The sequence below is a fragment of the Psammomys obesus genome, unplaced genomic scaffold (assembly GCF_907164565.1).
Source record: "Psammomys obesus unplaced genomic scaffold, mPsaObe1.curated_primary_1811, whole genome shotgun sequence".
Classification (NCBI taxonomy): Eukaryota; Metazoa; Chordata; class Mammalia; order Rodentia; family Muridae; genus Psammomys; species Psammomys obesus.
This window is the reverse complement of record NW_026590571.1, coordinates 324,046-345,888: the sequence shown is the minus strand read 5'-3', so window position 1 is coordinate 345,888 and position 21,843 is coordinate 324,046. Positions and strand designations below refer to the sequence as shown.

At 36.6% G+C, this 21,843-nt stretch overlaps 1 protein-coding gene across 1 annotated transcript in view; it reads left to right on the top strand.

Moving 5' to 3' along the window:
- The first annotated feature begins 5,360 nt into the window (after positions 1-5,360).
- Positions 5,361-21,843, top strand: part of Tmem47 (transmembrane protein 47) — a 320,951-nt gene continuing 304,468 nt past the window's right edge. Inside the window, exons 1-2 of the mRNA XM_055607937.1 lie at positions 5,361-5,854; positions 18,776-18,916. Coding sequence (XP_055463912.1) covers positions 5,629-5,854; positions 18,776-18,916 — 367 coding nt within the window. The 5' untranslated portion in view covers positions 5,361-5,628. The remainder of the gene's footprint in view (positions 5,855-18,775; positions 18,917-21,843) is intronic.

Here is a 21,843-nt window from a genome sequence, read left to right as displayed (position 1 = left end):
ATTCTTACTGAGAATATTTTCATTTCCCCATTTTCCTACCTCCTGGGCTCCTGACCCAGACTTTTTCATTATAATAAATATATTTCTTTTAGAACTAATCATCCTTTCCTACACTGTCCTTTAATGTCTTCACTTTCCTAATTTATTTCCTTCCTTTGTGGATTAGAAAATTATTATGGTCATGAGAATTAAATTGAAACATCAATTAACCTGAAATCAGAACATCAATACAATATCAATAATGAATGTATTATTATTGACTGAACTAAATCTATAATGTAATACAATTTAAAAATCAAAGAATGTGTTAAAATTTATGGAATCCAGTTTTTTGATGTAGATTTCTTAATTTCTTGTTCTTTAAACTCAAGATCAACAATTACCAATCATAGTTTTTTTTTTTTTTACAATCCTAAATGCAAAATGTTATATAACAAATAAAATTCCAGAAATGCAACAGAGGATATACATAGCCTGGAAATCTCTTGACCTCATTAATTTTCATAAATATCATGCAGGCATCATGATATTATGGTATAATTCACTTCATATCCCAATGGTGTGACCTGGAGAATGGACTTAGAAGTAAAACAAATAAACCTCTAAAGGGTTAACTTTGGTTTTGATCCCTAGAAAATTTTGTAAACTTTAGTGCCAGACTCACTAGAAAAGCATTTTATAGATTTTTTTCTGATCTCTCATTGTTTTTCTTGCAGAATTTTTTTTGTCTTTTTGTCATTTTTATTTTTCCTCTCTGCAAACAAACAGGTCTCAGTCACGCATGTCTGAAATAATCCCAGCATAAAACATTATTTTTAGGGTTTAGAAAGAGAAAACCTGTCTGAAAATAGCCCTGTGCTTTACAGAGAATGTTTGGTTTGGATGATAGATTGAGTTTAGAAAAGATGGAGGACACATTCACAAGACTCAATTATAGAAGATCTTAGGACTGATAGTAACCAATAGCTGGCATGACAGAGCCAAATTGAGGATTTAAACAGTATACTAGATTTGCAGTGCTAATTCTTGTAAACATTTCCCCCTGTTAAATCTTCCATTGAATTTAGTAGTCTCACACACACCCACACACCCACCCCCATACCCACCCACACACACATACATTTCAGCCAACAAGCAAACATAGACATAGTGCCTGTGATAGATTGACTAGTTTTGGCCCCCATAAACTCATCTGTTTGAATGTTTGGTCACAGGGTATGGCATTATTAAGGGGTATATAGCCTTGTTAGAAGTGTGTAACTGTGAAGGTGGGTCTTTTAATTCTTAAATGCTCAAGCTAAGCCCAGTGAGATAGATATCTAGTCTCCTCCTGGTGCTTTCTGATCAAGATGTAGACTCTCACCTTCTCCAGCACCATGTCTGCCTTCATGCTGCCATACTTCCCACCATGATTATAATGAACTGAACCTCTGAAACTTTAAGGCATCCCTAATTATAGGCTTTCCTTTATAAGAGTTGGCATGGTCATGACATCTCTTTACAGCAATGGAAAGCCTAAGATAGTGCCCTTGCTCATAGGTAATGTTTAGGGATTTTGATATTAATGCCCTTTTAATTTTTAAGACATGCTCAGATAATATAACAATTCTCTCCTTATTCTTATTCTCTTTCTGTTGCAGCTGTGACATATTCTACATGTCTGATAGACTCTCTAATATCTTCTGCGGGATGAGTTCTCACATTGCTGACTCTTTTTGTTTCTCTTGCATCAGTGATTCAAGTTTAGAGCTATCTTAGAGTTTCTATTGCTGTGATGAAAGACTGACCAAAAGCAACTTGGTGAGGATAGGATTTATTTCAGTTTATACTTCACTGAAGGAAGTCAAGGCCTTGGAAGCAAGTCCTGAACAGAAGCCAGAGAGGAGTGCTACTTACTGGCTTGCTGCTATGGCTTATTTTGCCTACTTTCTTAAACCAGTCAGAACCATCACCCCAGGGGAAGCACCACCCACAGTAGGCTAGGCCCTATTATATCAATCTATTAATCAGGAAAATGCCACTCAGGTTTGCCTACAGCCAATCTGGTGTGGGTGTTTTTCTCAATTGAGGTTCCCTCTTGTCAAATGATTATAGCTTGTTTCAAGTTGACATAAAACTAGCCAGCATATTGGCTGACCTCTTCATTGACTTAAAGAGTCTATAGAGAGAGACTGCTTTCTACCTTTACTTTGCTATCCAATACACACATTTTGTTTGCCTAGAGCTCCCATACTATGAAACAGTTACTAACTCCCCCTGGTAAATTTTTTCTCTTGCTGTCTAGAGACAGGAGTGATTAGACAGTACAGCATCTTAGGCTAGTCTTAAGTGAAAAACATCTAGGCTTTTTGTGATATGCTAGTACTGGACCAATAAAGCCACCCCTTTTAACAGATTGTTGATAGGTCTCAAGGAAACTTGGAACAAGTTTCACTCAATATCTGTGGTTCGTCCTAGTACCTCTCACTCCAACTGCTACCCTAAACTTCTCAAACACAGTGGCTGGACTTCCCTTTCCCCAAGTTTTGATCCCTATATATACTCTGCCATTTGCTTTATCTTGGTCCACATAGTGTCATGGCTCAGGGATGACTGTGCTTCTGAGTCTATCTTTGTCTGCTTGGCCTCATCTCTTGCTCTCCGCACACTCCTTTCATAACTCAGTTAAGTCTGCTGGCCATGTTCAGCCTGGACTCTTCCAGATTTCTCTGGCTGTTCTCTTCCTCAAATCTACAATAAGCCTTCTCCTCAACCATACCTTCAAGAAGTCATGTCCTTATTTTTCATTCAATTGGAAGTCAATTTTCATGGAATAGGAGTTCTAACTTTCTGCACAGGTCACTGTAGACACATTTCATTTCTCAATCTGGATCCATTTGTAACCTAGTTTGTGCAATAAACACTGTGTCTATAATATTGAAATATATGTTAACCCAGAAAATATATAAATAAATATATATCTAGAATTTGTTGGATATATGTATATATGTGTATATATGTATACATACATATATACAATGTGTGTGTGTGTGTGTGTGTGTGTGTGTGTGTAATTCACTTGTCATGTCTTACCCCACCTCTACTTTCAGTCAGGTATCTTTTTTGGATTACCTTACTTTGCCATTGTTAGGGTAAATATTAGTCTACCTTTCCTAAAGTGAAGTTTTGGGAGCCAATTGAGATGATAAAATTAGAAGTTCTCAGATGCATGAAGGATAGTATTTTGTTTGTTCCATAAATTGCACAAGATTCTACAGGGTCTCTGATTATTCATACTGAGAAAAAAAAACAAAGCTATAATTCACCACAAAATAGTTGAAATAAAATTTCTTACCAAAGAGTTAAGTAAAAATTTATTTAAAATTAATATTTTAGTTTGAAACCTTTATGTATTTTAAAGGTGAACACTGAGGATGGTTGATCTACACTACGTTATGCAAATTTAATAAACGATGGGCAGATAAATAAAAATATTTTAGCAGAATTTGGCCTTTTGTTATTAGAGATAGTTTACTTTTATACATTTTGGAGATACTTTTTTTTTTTCAATAGTACAAATAAGTAATTCCAGAAAGCAGTTGAGAAGGAGAACATTTCAAAACAAATAAAGTGTGGAGGTTGGAGTAGGTTTGTTGTAGAACGAATAATAAGCATGATGAATAAGAAAAGTATTAGTTGACTCAGATAAGTAAGGTGATAGAATCTGTAGGAAAAACCGATGTCATTATAACCTGGAACATGCTCAAGAAATTTTCTTAAAGATTATTTTTGAATTTAAGTTACAAACCTCAGGGTAAGAGAAAGTATCACAACCCTGGTTATCAGCGTTCAGCCTCCAGGTTTGGGAATTTTCAATGTTCCATGAGGATCTGTTTATAGTAAGGGGTGGGGCACTTAGTCTTCTAACCCAGCACCAAAGAAGCATTTGGAAGATCTAGGTAAAGGAAGAACCTATTTTGAATGTGTTCCTTGTTTGTTTTTGATGCATTATCAAGTGATTTAGGTGCTAATGGTTGAAGGGTAGAAAAGAAGATGGCCAGTTTTCTTATATACAGTTGTAAGAAAACATATTTGGCTTTTATTTCACTTGTGTTTTCTTCTCAGTCTCAGTTCACCTGATACTACCTTGACTGCTACTTATAACCTATATGTTTTTGTCAAAATGTTATATGCCTGTGAAAAGAGGTGATGGTAAGCACCCCTTTAACCCATCCTCCTCACAAAGTATGAGAGCCCTTAAAGTTGAGGATAGTATTATGTGAGGGGTGGGGAGCCCATCAATGGGACATTCTTCAGGTCATTGGCTTCATTTTTTACTTTCACACTAAGTTATTGAAAAGGTAAATAATCTGAAAACTTCTTAGTCATTGAATTGTTTTTATTGTAGGCAAGCTGGAGAGTACTTTTTAAAGACATTAACGGCCCTCCAATCATGTTGAATTTGAAAACAACAAATTCAATTTCAGTGGTGTATAGTTCTCACAGATTGGCTAAAAGCATGAGGCCCCTCCCAAAGAACAAAGACAATGCGCTTTGAAGAGTCCTTAAGTCAATTTCCTGAAAAAAAAAAAAAATATGTTGATGCATTAGTTCCCCATTCAGGAAGCTCTTCCATTTCTTTCTATCTCAGGTCCTGTAGTACAGCTTGCTCAGGAAAAAGGAAAGCTTAACACAGAGAGTAGGCATTCACATCTAGCTAGACACAGTGAAGAGAAATTTAGGGCTTGCTTTACATTTTGTGAGATTTCACATTTGCATTTTTATCACCCAGTTGTCCTTCAGAGGGAGAGCAAAAGCTGCTGTTAATTTGAGAAGTAACTTAATATGGAGCTGGAAGGTGGAGCTGGAAGGTGGAGCTGGAAGCTCCCGGGCTCATTCTGGGTTAGGAGATTGTTATTTTTCTACTCCTTCCACAACAGCATTCCGGATATGAATTGGCTGGGAAGAGGGCATAATGTCGCTGAGTGGGAAACCTATCTTTTCTCTAAAGACCACTGGCTAAGAAGCCTGGGGAGACACATAGGACGCCTTTTAGAAAAATGGTCAATCCCTGCTCCCTAAGAAAAGAAAAGCCACGTGACCCAGAGGCATGTCCAGGGAGCAACCCCAGGGCAACCTTGATCTGGCTGGCAACAGAGAAGACTTGCTCGCACTGTGGCCACGGGATTAGTGCCAAGACCCGCAGAAGTCTAAGACGCCAGAGCCTTCACCATCTTCCGCCGCCTTCCACCGCCTGGCCTGCAGACCTCTGACTTGTCTTGAAAGGCGCCACCTCCTGCAGCCTGGGGCGGGGCTGGGGAGGAGCCAGCCTGGCTGCACCAGGGAGGAGGAGGCTCAGGGCGCGGGCACGAGGCGCGGGAGCGGGCGCGGGCACGGGCGTGGACAGAAAGCCCGGCGAAGGTTCACTGTGTGCTTGCTGTCTCTGCGGCTCCTGACCACCTTCTTAGAGCCAACCATCCCAGCTGGGCGAGTCCCGCTGGGCTCTCGGTGTGCAGAACAGAGCCGCTAGGGTCGAGTTCTCCGTGCAGTGTGCTGCCGCTTCTCTGGTTGGAAGGTCTGGCTCTGGGGCTCTTTGGACCCTCCTGACGCCCTCGCCTGCGTCAGGGAGGGGGCCAGTGGGACCCGAGCATGGCTTCGTCAGGCAGCGGCATGGAAGAGGTGCGCGTGTCAGTGCTGACCCCGCTCAAGCTGGTCGGGCTTGTGTGCATCTTCTTGGCGCTGTGTCTAGACCTGGGAGCCGTGCTGAGTCCGGCCTGGGTCACCGCGGACCACCAGTACTACTTGTCCCTGTGGGAGTCCTGCCGGAAGCCCGCCAACCTGGACATCTGGCATTGCGAGTCTACGCTTGGCAGCGGTGAGGCCCCCGCGCCGCGCCCCTTCATCCCGCGTGGCCATCCAGAGCTCCTCTGCTGCCAACGCCTAGCTGGGGCTCCTCTCTTCTCCCCTTAATCCTCCATTCCCTCTCCTTTTCTGGCCCCTCTCCGACCTTTGGGCCCCAGGACCCTCCTCCATGTACCTTTCTTGAAGGGGTCCAGGTAGCCAGCACTCCAGAGACCTCCCACACCCTCTCCTCCTCTTTTGCTTGTCCCTTCTGCTTTAGAGTAACACATATGCTATTTTGGGCAATTGTTATCATTGAAGGCGAGAACCGTGTGGCTGTGTAAAAGATGCAACGTCTTCCACACACCCGTTAAAAAAGAAATGGGCAAAATGCTCAAAATCTAAAATGTGTGGGTGCTCTGCTTCAAACAAACCTTTGAGAGCAAGTTTTCCTATCGGCCCACATTTCTCTGTTCTCTTTCACTTTATCTGGGTTTTCCGGAATGAATTTTCATGCGCGCGCACGTGTGTGTGTGTGTGTGTGTGTGTGTGTGTGTGTGTGTGTGTGTGTGTTTCCCCTTTAAATTTTGGGGTTGGATCCTGAGAACCAGGAGAGACTGATGAATTTCCTTTCCTTTTTTGGCGACACCTTTGTTTCTTCTGAGTTGCCTTTCTTTCACTCCCAAAGAAACTCCCCTTTCTTCCAGTCACTTTCTCTGTGAGCTAGTTACTCACAGTTGCCCAAGTTGTGCTTTATTCAGCAAGCAGTGAACATTGCCTGTAGATGGGTAGAGTAGGCGGTAGCCATTGTGGCTACTAGCTCCAAAGGGACTTTATGGCTTTGTTCTCTTCCTCACCCTCCAGTTGTTTTTGTTGTTGTTCTTGCCCCTCCCCCTTTCCAGCAACCCAGTTATTCTTAGTAGGAATTTGCCAACTTCCATTTTCTTGGTGAAAACTATTCCCACTCGAATTCTGTTTCTTCAGCTGCTGGTGTGTGCACAGATTATGGAATGTAAAAGGAAGGCTTTGCTGATGCTCTTCTGTGCTGGCGCGCGCGCGCGTGCGCACACACACACACACACAAACACACTGACCTTAGAAACTCTTAAATTTCTTCTTGACAGTTTTATATCTTCTCTGAGACTATTTACGAAGCTTTGTGGAAACGTTTCAAGTTCCAATAAAGTTGAAGTAGCACAAAGGCCACAAAAAATATCTGACTTTTTTTTCTAGTAACGTTTTTTTGTTATAAGGGAAATTAGTTCACTTTGTTAAATTCCTTCTAGAAATTTAATTTTGTGCTTACAATGGCTTTTTCTTAGCTCTTACCTCAGAATACCTATTGAAGGTTTTCTTTGTTGATTGATTCGTAGTGAAGGGGCTGGCAGCAGGAGGTCAACACTTAGGCCTTTTAATTCTTTCAGGATTAGTTGTTTACAACTGAAGATAAAATAAATCCACAAAATGCCTTTCTTCAGTAACCAGGGGATCTAAATAAACTTTGAAAAAAAAAATCTTTTCTTTCCATCTTCAATAGAAACGGCAATTTATGTAGGAATGCCAGCTTCAGCAGGTCTCCTTAGCAACACAAATCTTTTGCCCCCTTTTTCTCTCTGTCTTCTGAAATAATAACCCTCTGATTGCATAAAGACTATTCAGATTGGTTGTAGAAACTAGCTTCAGCTTCCATTTGCTTTTCAGGCTGTTCTCCTTTTCTCTTGGCCTGGAATCTGGGGAATGGAGTGAAGGCAGTTCCAGTTTGTTTGCTAATTTTTCTATAATTGCTTCCATTACCCACTGATTTCAGCCACAAAGAAATTTGTAGCTGAATAACAATAAATAATAATAAAAAAAGATTTCTGCTGGACAAATATGGTGTCCATAGGACTGTTCAAAGGAAAAACCAAAGGTAGCACACTCCATTCCTCCCCTTATTCTGTTTTCATGCCCTTAAGCTTTAGATTCACTGTGCTTGAAAAACTACTTCTCTGCCTCTCCAAAAGATAACAAGATGAGTTATAAGCAAAGATGGTTTTGTTAGAAGTTATATGGAAGACGTTCTTGCATTTCTGTTGTAGCAGAAAAGTTGTGAAGGGAAGGCCTAAATTCAGATGCTCCTAAAAAATGTTATATGGACTTGAAGCTTCTATCTACCAGTGTTTTTAGACAAAGAGATACACTAGGATCAGCCCAGGAATTCTGTCCTTGTCTATTCCAATGGCAGAGACCTTATTCAGTCTGTTGTGGAGAGTAGCAAAGGATAGGAGCAAAATATTTTCCTGAATATTTTAAAATATCCACTTCATTCTCTCTGGAAATCAATTACTTTAGGAAAACCCACCAAGGATGGTTTTACAGGTCTTTCCCCAGGATCTTCAGTGCTCAATTAAAAACTTTTGTTTTGATTAGAAATAAAAATGTCATGTAGAGGCAAGGTTTTATTTCAAGAAGAAAAATTTCAAGAATGTTTTTCTTCTGAGGACAGCATTTTCTATTAAGGCCCAGTTTCTACTGAAATGTTACCCTAAGCCATTATTTTAAATTTGCATTTGAATTTTGTTACCAAATATGCCTTGTTTGCTGTTTGTTACTGGTTTTGTGGTTTTAAGCTAGAGCAGATCCCTGCCTCTTGTGTCCTGCTATATTGACTGTTGTGTCAGCACTTCTTGTATGAAGCAGTAATCTGTATGTCAGTCAGCCAGAATGCTTTTCACTAGATTCTCAATTGATAGCACTGGCTTTCATCTTTACTTGTAAGTTTTCTAAGAAGACAATGAGAAAAGAGTCACTTGGTTGTCACTGGTATGAAAGCCTGGGAATTTTGGAATAAGTAGTAATCACAAGGCTGGATGCTATAGAATTCTTTTCTAATTCTTTTCAGTACTTTTGGAAAGACTTTTACTACATCTTTAGTCTTATTCAAAGTGTTTATAATGTTTTAACCACTGCTTCCTGTTCAGTTTGATAACTTTCCCCCCTACAATATAGTAGTTACAGTTTCGCAGCCATGATAATTACAAGAGAATTCAGAATGCAGTTTCCCAAAATTCAACATTACACAGCTATGTAATTCCTAGGATGATTTTATGTCTCTGTTTAAAACAATTAATATGTTGCTACTTTCTATGAATCAGATGGCTTTTTATTGTCTGACTTTTGATTCAGCTAATAAGAGGACATATAGATAGCTCAACAAGCATGTTTAAGCAAGAGTGATTTGGGATTATAACAAGGGTGTGCTTATCTATTTTTTCCACCAACAAAACACTTGATCAAACAGCCTTTCAAAGAATATTCTTAGTATCATGGATGCACTGCCTTAAGAATAGCTGTATTTGTAGCATGAGTCATTGGTAGTTTTGAAATGACAGAGCATTATATGCCAAAACAGGTGAATATTACTATTTTCAGTTGACAGATTCTTTCAAGAGGACTTACATGTAGGATATATTTTTAACTGTAATATAAAAATTCCCTTTAAAGCTTTCTTGGGTGTAGTTTAAGATAAATGGAACTGCTTGAAAATCTGGAATTCATAGAAAAGCTAATATGCAGTGATTCTGTGTTGAGTTCAGATCCATGTCACTTGTGCATATTTTGTGACTACATCTTAATTTGGAAGTGGAATTTTATCAGGAAACCTAACAATGTGATTTGGTTCAGGGAAGTTTAGTTGTTTCCAGAGATGAGTTGACACTGATGAATGTGTTTATAGATAGCAAGCTGTGTAGTCGCTACAAGCATACCCTCTTCTACCTTCTAAAAGAACAGCATCAGGACAAATGCACTAATGGGTGGGAAGGTACCAGTACTAACTGGCACACAGTCTTAACTAATAAACCAAAGAAAATACAGGATCAATTAAATCAAGACATTCATGAAGATTTAATGTCTTTTTGTATTTCAGATTCCCCAAAAGATATTTTAATGTGTGGTCAAATAGAATCCTTCTTTCGCTCACATTCATAGAATGATTATAATCTCCGAGAGTCCTTTAGGCTTTGATAGAAGTTTGGTAAGGGTTTGGAAACTGGTATTGCAAAACACCAGAAAATCAACATTAAAAAAAAAAAAAAAAAAAAAAAAACTTTTCTCAAGTACAAGATCTTTCCTGTTGACAGGAATTACATGTCAAGATTTTGTTCATTTCAGTTTATTAATTAGACAGTTTAGAGAAACCTAAGATATAACCAATATTTCTAGGCTCCATTAATGAAAATGCTTGTAGATTTCAAAGTAAGTCTCCAAAATAAGCTTCTTTATGAACTGTGCTAAGTTATGGCATGGTCTAATGGTAGGAAAAAGTATTATTTTGAAGACTAAGTGAGACTTCAGCTTTCTTCTGATCAAATGTCAGCTATTCACCAATCATGTCAGCACATAAAATGTACTTAACTTCCTCAGGTGGCATGGCATGAAGATGAAATGTACGAAACATTATTTTTTCCTTCATGTTGTATCATTAGAAAAGCAAACTCAAATGATATTTTCCAGTGGTAGTAATTTTCACTTATAAGTAGTTTAAGTTTTTTCATGGGATAATGATGTAATTTTCATACCCGTTTTATTTATTTATTTGTTTGTTTACATTTATTATTATTTTATTTTTTACACTTTATTCATTTTATGTCCTAACTGTAGCCCCTCCTTTAACTCCTCCAGGTACCATCCTCTCTCCCTCTCTCCCTCTCTCCCCCTAGCCCTTTTCCCTGGTCCACTGAAAGAGGATATTCTCCCCTGCCATCATATCAGATTTAAATATTGCTCTGACTTATTTAGCATTTAACAAGGCCCCTTGTAGGTCATGGTCAGAGAACAATTATCTTAGTAGCTACATTTGATTCGTTACTGTTAAAGACCAGATATTTCACTTATTCCCAGGGTCACATTAATGAATGTACAGTGTTACAGAGAATACTATAGACTTCGGTAACTTTACCAGGGTCTCAGTTGTGATAGAGATGAATTTTTACTCATTTTACATATTCCAGGAAACTAATTGTACCAAAAATTAGTAGTGTAAAATAACCATACTAAGGACCACTAATGATCAGGAGAGCAGATAGAGCTTGAGTCCAACTTGTCCCTGATCCATATACCTGTGGTCATAGCTGAGCATGACTTTTACAGTCAGAGACTGGAATATTTCGTCTGTAGGATCCTGTTATAAATCTGTTTGCTCAAGAGTTTGGCACTTTCATGGGAATGATTGGAAGGTTTGTCTTGGCTGAAACACTGTCCAGAACACTTGTAGGTAGTATTTTTAGCATGGTGATCTCAGGATAATTAGACTAGTTACCGACAGAGTGAGAATGTTAAGAGAGCTGTCTTCACTGTGAACTCTATTACATTCTACTGGTTACACAGAGCCATGTGGCCAGCTCATATTTAAGGGGAGAGTTGGACTCCAACTCTCATTGAAGCATACCATCTCACACAATCTACAAAATCTACAAAAATCTATTGCCTCTGAAGAACGAATAACCACATATTTAGTTTTTGCACTTGAATTTTCTAAGCCATATGTAAATAATGCTTGGCTAGGACAAATACTGCCCTTAGCCATGACATGGCTTTAGTGATTGGTCACTTAGAATTTACTTTTGTGAGATGAAATTAGCATTAGCCCATAAATGCAAATATAGTGAGTAGCTAGGTAGGCACATTTACATACCAACCATCTTTGCTTTTTGAGTTCACAGAGCCAAGGTTCAGATTCATTAGGTATGTTTTAAATATTTCATGCCAAAGGAAGTAACAGATGAATCTATCACTCTAGTCAGATTATTAGATTATCTCCCTTGAAAATTAGAGACGGACACTAACTCTTTTGCTGTTAAGTTTGTACTGGATTGGGGAAAAATAGTAAATCATCAATTTTCTATTCTATCCAAATCTTTTTCACAAAAACAAGACCCTCATTTATAAAATGCATATATGTATGAAGAATGAAAGATATTTGTCATCTCCCAGAGAACCAGGAAAACATAACTATTATTAAGTTGTGAACTATAAACTGATAATGTAAGGAGTCAATTCATGATAATGCCACAAAGCTTGCATTGTTTGTTTAAACTATGCTTATTAGTAAAATGTACAGGAAAACTCAATTCCATATTATTTAAATCAAAACAGGCACTCGACTTAAAATTTTTCACAACAGAATTTTTGATGCTGTGTTTAAGACTTCTAAACCAATATTCAACAAAACATTGCCAGAGTCTATTGGGAATGAAACATGGAGTCTATTCTTAGCACCATTTCTATCTTCTTACTGTCTCACAAAACACCAGTAAGTTAACTTTATTGACAGTGATTAAATAACAAAGGGATAGATCCCAAGTGAACATAATCAGGACGTCTTCTGTGTTAGCTAATAGTATCATCAAATGCCAATGAAAGTTTCCTCATATAGCACATGAATATACAGCAATCATCCAACATGATGTTGTCTATCTTTCTGTATAAGTGCTAAAACATGCTTTAATATCAAGGCTCTTTACTAAGCACTGTATATAACAGTTTTATTTGAGCGGAAACACCATATGTTACTCAGATTTTAAATTATATTTCCACTGAGTTTTCTAATATATACATAGTGATGTGACCTACCTAAGAGGTCCCTTTGTTAAACAAAAAGATGTTTTAAGACTATCTAAAAACAACTGAAAGGGACTGAACAAAATTTTCATGATTAAACATTAGGAATTCAACTGCTGCTGCAAATTTTCCTCTCTTAAATATATTTCCTTGGTGTTTTTTAATTCCTAGTGGTAGAAAGGAATGCATAATGTATAATAATGAGGTAGTTTTCTAAGTTGTCATTAACATAATTTAATTGAAATATTTTATTATAAATATGTCCTACATCTAAATAAAAGTAGCAAGAAGTAGCTGATAAGAATGAGTCAAAGTATTCAAGTTTATTTAGTTAGATTGTGGAGATTTTTGGGAAAAGTATGATTTTTATTGTGTTGTTGTGGAAGGAAATACTTATTGTTTGTGTACTTTTGTTTACTTTTGCTTTTGTTTCTGTTAGGAAAAAGTACACAGTTGTCTTAGGTTGTAGCTTCCCTGAATTCAATTCCAAAATCTCCACTGTATTCCTTTGTCACTTTTGCCAATATACTCTTGGAGGAATGTGAAATGTAATATGCAGCCTTATTTCAATTTAGTTTCTAGGTCCAAAGTATGTTACCTGCCTGTCTGAGCCTTCACCAGTTTTATACACCAGAACATCTAGAATTTTCTCAAGATCTATTACCACCATTTCTCTCAGGTCTTAGGAAAACACGTTCAGACTTGCAATCAGCTGCCCTTATATTAAACAGAGTACTACGGTGTTTAAGTCAGTGCCATATGCCATTCATGTTCTATAGAACATCACTACTTCACTACCGCATCACATCATCATTTATAGAAATATGTAAAACAAAAAACAGAATAATAAATCTCAGGTTTTTACACTTCATCTGACTCAGTGCTATGAAACATTTAATTGGAGAGCAAAGATAAATATAGAAATTAACAGATAGTGAAAACTTAAAACACATGACTTTTTTGTAAAAAGTAAGCAACAAAATTACAAATGTTATAATATTTTAGTTTGCCTTACAGACATTAAGTATGGAGTAACACATTTTTTTGACATACAAACTTTAAATACCATTACATTACAGTAGAAATAAGTGTTTTGCTTACTTTTTAGTATATTACTCTAAAATTGCTTGGATTTTTGTATACATTTGTGCTAAACCCAAGTTTTAGATGTTGGTTAAGAAATAAATATTATAAACCTAGTCTAATACTTTAATGACCTAAGTATACATAAATCCTATTTCCTTTGTAAAATTCTTCATATCATCATGTTATTCAGTAAGAGAAAAGGAAAATGTTAACAATTTGTCCATGGCTTTAACATCAACTCTTTATTTTATTTTATTTTATTTCAGTTTTTTTATTGTTTATTATTATTAGTTACATTTTATTAACTCTATATCCCAGCTGTATCCGCTCTCTTATTCCCTCCCAATCCCACCCTCCCTCCCTCAGTTTCTCCCTGCCCTTTTCCAAGTCCATGGATTGGGGAGGACCTCCTCCCCTTTCATCTGGCCCTGTTTTATCAGGTATCTTAAGGGCTGTCTGCAAAGTCCTCCTCTGTGGCCTAGCAGGATTACTCCTCCCTTGGGGGGTGGGGAGGTCAAAGAGCCTGCCATTGAGTTCCTGTCAGAGATAGTCCCTGTTCCCCTTACTATGGGAAACCAATTGGTTATTGAGCTACCACAACTTCGTCTGAGCAAAGGTTCTAATTTATATCTATACATGGTCCTTGGTTGGAGCAACAATTTCAAAAAAAAAAAAAAAAAAAAACCCTGTGCCCCAATATATTTGGTCCTTGTGGGGCTCCTATCCTTTCCCCGTCATACTAACTCCCCTTCTGCTGAAAGTTTGGTTATGAGTCTTAGTATCTGTTTTGAAACACTGCTTGGTAGGGTCTTTCAGATGCCTTCTGCAGTAGACGCCTGTCATATGTCCAAAGCACATCTCATTTGTCTTTCTAAGTGAGGATTGATCATCTTACCTCGTGTCTGCTTTCTTGTTTATCTTCTTTAGGTGTATAGACTTCATTATGTTTATCATATCTTGTAGGTCTATATAAGCGAGTATATATCATGTTTGTCTTTCTCCTTCTGGGATACTTCACTCAGAATGATCTTTTCTAGATCCCACCATTTGCCCACAAAATTCATGATGATTTCCTCCTTTTGATTGCTGAGTAGTATTCCATTGTGTAAAAATAACACAATTTCTGTATCCATTCCTCTGTTGATGGACAGCTGGGTTTGTTTCCAGGTTCTGGCTCTTAGGAATAAAGCTGCTACAAACATGGTTGAGCAGATGTCCTTGTTGTGTACTTGAACAAATTTTGGGTATATACCTAGCAGTGGTATAGCTGGGTCTCATTGGCACAGGAGACAACTTCCTGAACAGAACACCAACAGCACAGGCTCTAAGAGCAACAATCAATAAATGGGACCTCATGAAACTGAAAAGATTCTGTAAAGCAAAGGACACCATCATCAAAACAAAACGACTGCCTACAGATTGGGAAAGAATCTTCACCAACACTTTATCTGACAGAGGGCTAATATCCAGTATATATAAAGAGCGAAAGAAGCTGAAAAGCAGGAAACCAAGTAATCCAATTAAAAAATGGGGAACAGAGCTAAACAAAGAATTCTCGATAGAGGAATATCGAATCGCAGAGAAACACTTAAAGAAATGCTCAACCTCATTAGCCATTGGGGAAATGCAAATCAAAACGACCCTGAGATTTCACCTTACACCCATCAGAATGGCCAAGATCAAAAACTCAAGTGACAACACATGCTGGAGAGGTTGTGGAGAAAGGGGAACCCTCCTCCATTGCTGGTGAGAATGTAAACTGGTACAACCACTTTGGAAATCAATCTGGCGCTTACTCAGACAATTAGGAATAACGCTCCCTCAAGACCTAACATCAACTCTTAGCCCTGTCCTAAGGCTCAAATTGTGGATTCTATGTATTTATTAGTTCACAAAAGAGAAGCCTTCTTCTTAGTCCCAGAGGCCCAAACAGATTCTTAAAAAGCATATTGGACCTCTTTGATTGTAGTAACTCTTTGTAATCCTGTTTTAGCTTGTGAATTTAGTATTATCTAGCCCGGGAATGGGACCCAATTTGGGTCCTTTGGAAACAATCCGCCTGAGTAAATCCTTCCAAGTGGATGTTCTGACAACAGTTTAAAAGCCTGGAACTCTCCACCAGGGATATAGTCTTGGTATTCCATTTCAAGCCAGAGCTTTGGGACAGGACTATGACAGTCATGGTTCATCTAGTCTAGTCTCTCTTGGAAAATAAAAGAGATTTTCTGTTTGAGCTATAACTCAGGTTGCAGAACAAAAGGAAGTACAGCAATATCATAGAAATGATTGTGTTGACTCTCCTTGTTGACTTTGAGTCTGGAGAGATGTTTTTCATTGACATAAATCCAGCAATAAAAAATAAATATAGGACATTTAGTAGAAAAGTCAGACTGCTTCTGTTCATCTGCTTTTAATGTATTTTTCTGGTCTGCAAGATGTTCCTTTCTTAGTTTCTTTCTCATTTTAATAATTTATTTTCCTGTGTCTTCTAATGCATCTTTTTTTTTCTATATGAAAGGAAATACCATTGTTTGAGAAAACTCAACCTTAAGTGAAATTAGGAAATTTTGTTTTATTTTTCTTTGCAAATTTGGATGAGTATCACTTGGTAATACAGATTTATTCTATTCATATTATTATATGATTTCAACTGTTTGACTAGACTTTGCCAAGCAAAAGAAATGTTTGACATTTGAGAATGAAATAGACCATAGTCATAACAGTCCAGGACAGGGTAAAAACTGGCCTCCTTTTTTTAATTCTTTAATAGTTTTACATTTAGAGAGAGAGAGAGTCTCTGTGTGTCTCTGTATGTGTGCCTGTGTGTCAGTGAGTGCACATTTTTGTAGTCAGTGTGCTTGCTTGTGAAATCAGTTGTCTTTTTCAACCATATGTGTTTCAGAGATTGAACTCAGGTCTTCAGGCCTGGCAGCATGCGCCTTTACTTGTTGAGCTATCTAGCTGGCTCAACATTAACTTTTTATAATATATATATATATTTAACATTTGTTTATTTTGTTATATTTTGCCACTTTCACACGATGTCATAGTTAAACAGGTACAACAGAAACCATAATCCACAAAGCTGAAAATATTGATTTGGCTTTGTCTTCAGGAAATCTGCTGAGTGTTTTTCTTAGTGTGTGTTTACAAAATGTAAATAAATGTGTGATTTGGGTATTTGAAGCTATTAAAATTAGGCAATATTGGCTAAAATTATTTCCTGTCTAATTTTGAGTTGAAAGTAAAAATATTGAAAATTGCCATTTTTGCATATTTAATTGCATGGAAGATCTTATCAGGAAAAACAATCTGTTGTAAGTCTGTATTGATATTTTTTAAGGAGGTGGCTATTTATTCAAAGACAGATAAGACTACTTTTAAATTTAAAATCATTCCCTAGCATAGTAATCCAACAAAAATTACCCATGGCATAGCTGCTTGAACACCAGGTGTTTTATTGATCCATGAATTCATAAATGGATTTTGCTTTTTTCTTTGTTCCCTATTTGTTGCTTTAATGTAATTATACTGATTTTTTTTAAAAATCAAAAATTTCAACTTACAAGTTTTCATTATGTCAAATAATGTACTATACATAAACTTTTGCAACGTAATTTAGAGGCTTCCACATAGAAAGATTATTCTTTTGGCTTTTTAATTACAAGCAACATGCTGTTATGGAATAAAAATGCCATAATATGGCTATCCTTTTAACTTCTAGTTGAAAGCCAGATACCCTTTTGTTTGAAGTTAAATGGGTTTGTTACAAATAGATGCATTAAAATACTCTCTATTTTCTTGTGATTCCTGCTTGTATTTTAAGATGTGTGGATCTGTTTTATGTATTTGTTTTCTAATTGCTTTGCAAGTTCTAGTTGAAAGCCAGTGAAACATACAAAGCTTTTTTTTTGGGGGGGGGAGGGTTTGCAAGGATGTTAAAAAGGGTGTTTAAGAATAAATACAAAAAGAACATTTGGAGGTTTCTCTGCTAACCGTTTTTCATGCTTCAGCACTTGAGAAGCTTTCTAGAAGGGTGATTTCAGAGGAAAGCTCAAAGTATCATGGGTTATGGGCTTTGAGTAGAATGCATTATAGTTTAGTAATAGATTAAAATGTACTTACATTTCCTGTGCATACATTAAACTGAGGAGCAGAAGAGGCATCTTGGGATTTTCCTTCAAATTACTACCACTGTAGGGTGCCAGTTGTTATTGTATCATTTATGTGATGCTTCCTGATCTATATATGTACTTTACAGATTCATCTTTTTTTTTCTTGAATGGAAAATATATCATCTTTCTGTCATACCATTGCTATATCCTTATAGGAAACAAACTGTCATCAATGAGGTTTATTTTTTCACTGAATCCGACTTGCTAAGTGGTCAATATATTACTTGTTCTTGATTGAAGAAAAGAGCTGAGCAATCCTTTAGAATCCTGTCTGACTCTCTGAAATTCCTTACTTCAAAAACTATTTTGGTGATGGTGACTACAGCTGTCAGAGACACATGAAGTGAAATAAATAAACCACCAACAAATCTTCCTGATGTGAATTGACTGGGGAATTGTTTTAGCAGTGAGTGAAGATAAATTAAAACTTGGAGTTTTTATGATGTGAAGGAAGACTTTCTAAGAAGTAAAGTAATTAAAAAATGTGTTGTATTGTCACATATAGTAATTCGATGATCTTCAGAGGCGTCAAAGAAAAACACAAAATAATTCATATTACTTATAAACAGACTAAACTAGATTGGTCATGGCACTGGATCTTGTCACTAGCCCAAGTTGGTAGGGTAGTTATTGACTAGGAAAAGGCACAAGGAGATTTTGTTGGTAATGTAAATATCTAAACTCTACGTATGAATGGTGGTTATATACAATTCACCCTTATCCTTATTTTCTATATGTAATAGTTATTAACTGTATAGTTCAATGCACTTATTAATCTTAATATTGAAAATAAATAGGTCATAGAGAGAGTGACATTCAATTTAACATTAGGAGAGCCCACGTTAGAAGTGTGGCTAACTTTTGCCCTAAAAACTCTGCTGAGCTTAGCAGAGGAGCCATTTCTGAATAAGGACATTAATATTAATTTTTGTTGCAAAACATTTCAAACCCCAAAGGATTCTTAGCAAGCAGTAAAATCATATCAGTTGAGCTGCATCAAGATGAAAGGTGCTGAGCAGACTTCTGTTGATTCTTTGCAGGCTTATTGCTTAAGAGCCACAATTTTCCTTTTTTTTTTTTTTTTTTCTTTCCAGATTGGCAGATTGCTACTCTGGCTTTACTCCTGGGTGGTGCTGCTATCATTCTCATTGCATTCCTGGTGGGTTTGATTTCCATCTGTGTGGGATCTCGAAGGCGCTTCTACAGACCTGTTGCTGTCATGCTTTTTGCAGCAGGTAAATATATTCATTATGTTCAAACCAGCATTAAAGATTCATGAACCTTTCTACTGTTTTCCCTTCTCATGCATCAGTATGTGTTTGCTACTTATATACAAACTGAGAGACATTTGTTATACTTTAAGGTAAATTGGCTGAAGGCTTATCATAGTATTAGTTTTCAGCATGTTAAGCATTCCATAGAACAGTGTCAATTTTTAAAATTCTTACTAAAGCATTGATAAATAAAACTTCTTGGGCTGAAAAGAGTCCAATAGTAGAGTGCTTGAGGCTCAAGGCTTCAGTTCCCTGCATTGCAAAATAAAAACCCCAAATCCCCACCCCCACCTCCCAAAAAAAAAAAAAAAGGAAAGAAAGAAAAGAAAAAAAAATCTCCACAGGGCTGCTGGGCAATTGCCTTAGAAATTATAGCAGTTGTATTTATCAAGCCTTTTTACAAAGCATCCATTCTCCCCAACCCCTAGTCTCTATTGTGATCATTGGGCAGTAGCAGTATCTTTTTTAAAAGTTCTGACATGAAACAATAAAAGGAATTTTAAAAAATGTGTACTCTTAAGGACATATGTGTTTTGGAAAATAATCATTGTTATATGAAAAAAAAAAATCATGACAGCATGAACCATCAAAGAAGTTAACTGTATGAGGGCAGTTAGATGTCGAATAACTTGACAGCCATTATTTCATGAAGCACATTTTAAATCTAAATATCAAACAAGGTAAAGAAAAGACTTAGAGCTGTGTTAAAGGGGAGGGGCTTGTGGACATTTACAAGCTCAGTTCATTTTCTGATGTGAGTTTTAATTTTCATTTATAAGAATATCCTTGAATACATTATTCATTTTGACGCCTAACTGAAATATTCTTGTGGTTTCTTCAATATTCCCTGTCAGTCATAACTTATTTGAAGCCTACAAAATAAGCTGCTGTAACTATCAACGATGAAGACACTGACAGAACCATCTAGGCTGTTAGATGGAGTTTTAAAAGCTGTTTAAAATTGGAATAGATGAAATTTCTCAGGATTTAAAGGGCAGTATGAGCTAAAACTACAAAACCTAAAATGTTCTACTGCCCCTGCTGCTTGTATTCATCTTACAACAAAGAAGACTGATCAGAATGTAGGCATCATACAAATGAAAATAGAAAGGGCTAAATAGGAACCTAGAAATACGTCTAATTTACTTACTTAAATGACCTGGTCAAAATCAACTAATGACCGGCAGACCTGGGACTAGAATAGGAGACACTGAATTTCAAACAATTGATTCATTCATTACTGACTTCTTCATGCATCCATTCAACTATTTCTAGGATGTCTGGTATAGACTAACCATTGTACTAAGACAGCTGCAAAACTAGTGAAAGTATCACTAGAAAACTTCTTTTTAACAGACTACAAAAGCTTGACAATACAGTATATTTTGAAATGTTTGTATTACAATATTATTGTTACCATGAGTAATGAGAGCCTCAACTGGGAAGAATACAGTACCAAATAAAAGCCGACCTTTAGATGCATCAGTACTTGATAGCTTATTTCTTGGTTAATTGATTTACCATTAGGTCTTTTTCAATTTTAGGATGAAGCAATGTAGGTATTTTAATTAAGTGTGAGTTTGTCTTTGAAGGTACGACTTAAGAAAGAACAATGAGATAATAAGTTGAATTTGTTTTTTAATAAACCACATCCCATGATCAGAAATGCTTTAAAACTGGAATTGTTGCAAGCCCTTTTAAATAATAAATGTTTCTTATTATAGGGTGACAGAGGTTTTCTAGTTCCTTTTTTTAATATTTAGTGTTACTGTGAACATGTAGTTCCTATTCCATTTAGCCATCGACTCACTGCATCATGGCTAGGAAAAATTCTGTAAAGAAGTCAATTACTGACAACATCCAGAAATTTGTAGAAAACTAGCTAGATTTGTTTCCCTTTTTATTTTCTAAATTAACAAAATAAAGGTAGTGAGTTGGGTCAGAATAAAGATGTTTTTTTTTTTTTTTTTTTTTTTTTGTAATTTAGCTTTAGCTAAATGATAGACTAATGAAAGGAAACCCTATAATGAGATACATATATTGTCACTCCATGCACTGAGGCCTAAAATGAACATCATGTTGGCTGCTACACTCAAAAACTGTACGTCTTCAGATTTAATTGTTCTCTTTCCTTTGACACTGATTATAGAAACCTATTTTAAAATAACCATTAATTTAGTGTTAACTTTTTATATAATCAAGATTAAACATACATTAAAATGCATGAAAAGCCAGGAAATCATTACATTTGGGTGATTTTTGGAAAGCATGCTCATTGCACATAATAATCAGTATTTTAATCTGGATTTAATATTGAACAAATTGGAACTAAATTTGTTGAACTAATAATTGAAACTAAATGTATTGAAGAAATGGGCTAACCTCATTTATAATTCACTCTAGTGACTCTTAGAATGCCTATCTGGGAGCATTTCCTTCTCATTTATATTGGCATTTGTTAAAATAGTAGTCATTTCTCTTAACCAAAAGTTCTCTTCTCCAAATATCAACAAGCCTTGTGCCACCAAGAAGTGTTTGGTTCTATTCATATACAGACTGAAATCTATCAAAAGAAACTTTTCTTTTCTTCTGCTCAGATGGGTATTACCTGTATTCAAAACAGGCATACTGCTTCCAAGTTGGAAAACATTCTACCCAAAACAGCGTTCTATGCCATGCTTGGTACTCATGGATACTCAAGAAATAGTATTTGAATGACTGTTAAAAGGTGACTACATTTAGTGTATAATCTTGTAAGGGAAATCAAGCAGGGGAACCACTGTAGGTAATTCATATAATGTAAAGCCTTTTTATCCTTAAGGCTTAGAAAGCAACAGGTTTCGCATGACCCCAAAAGAGTTGTTGTTTTGTTGCTGTTTTTTTTTTTT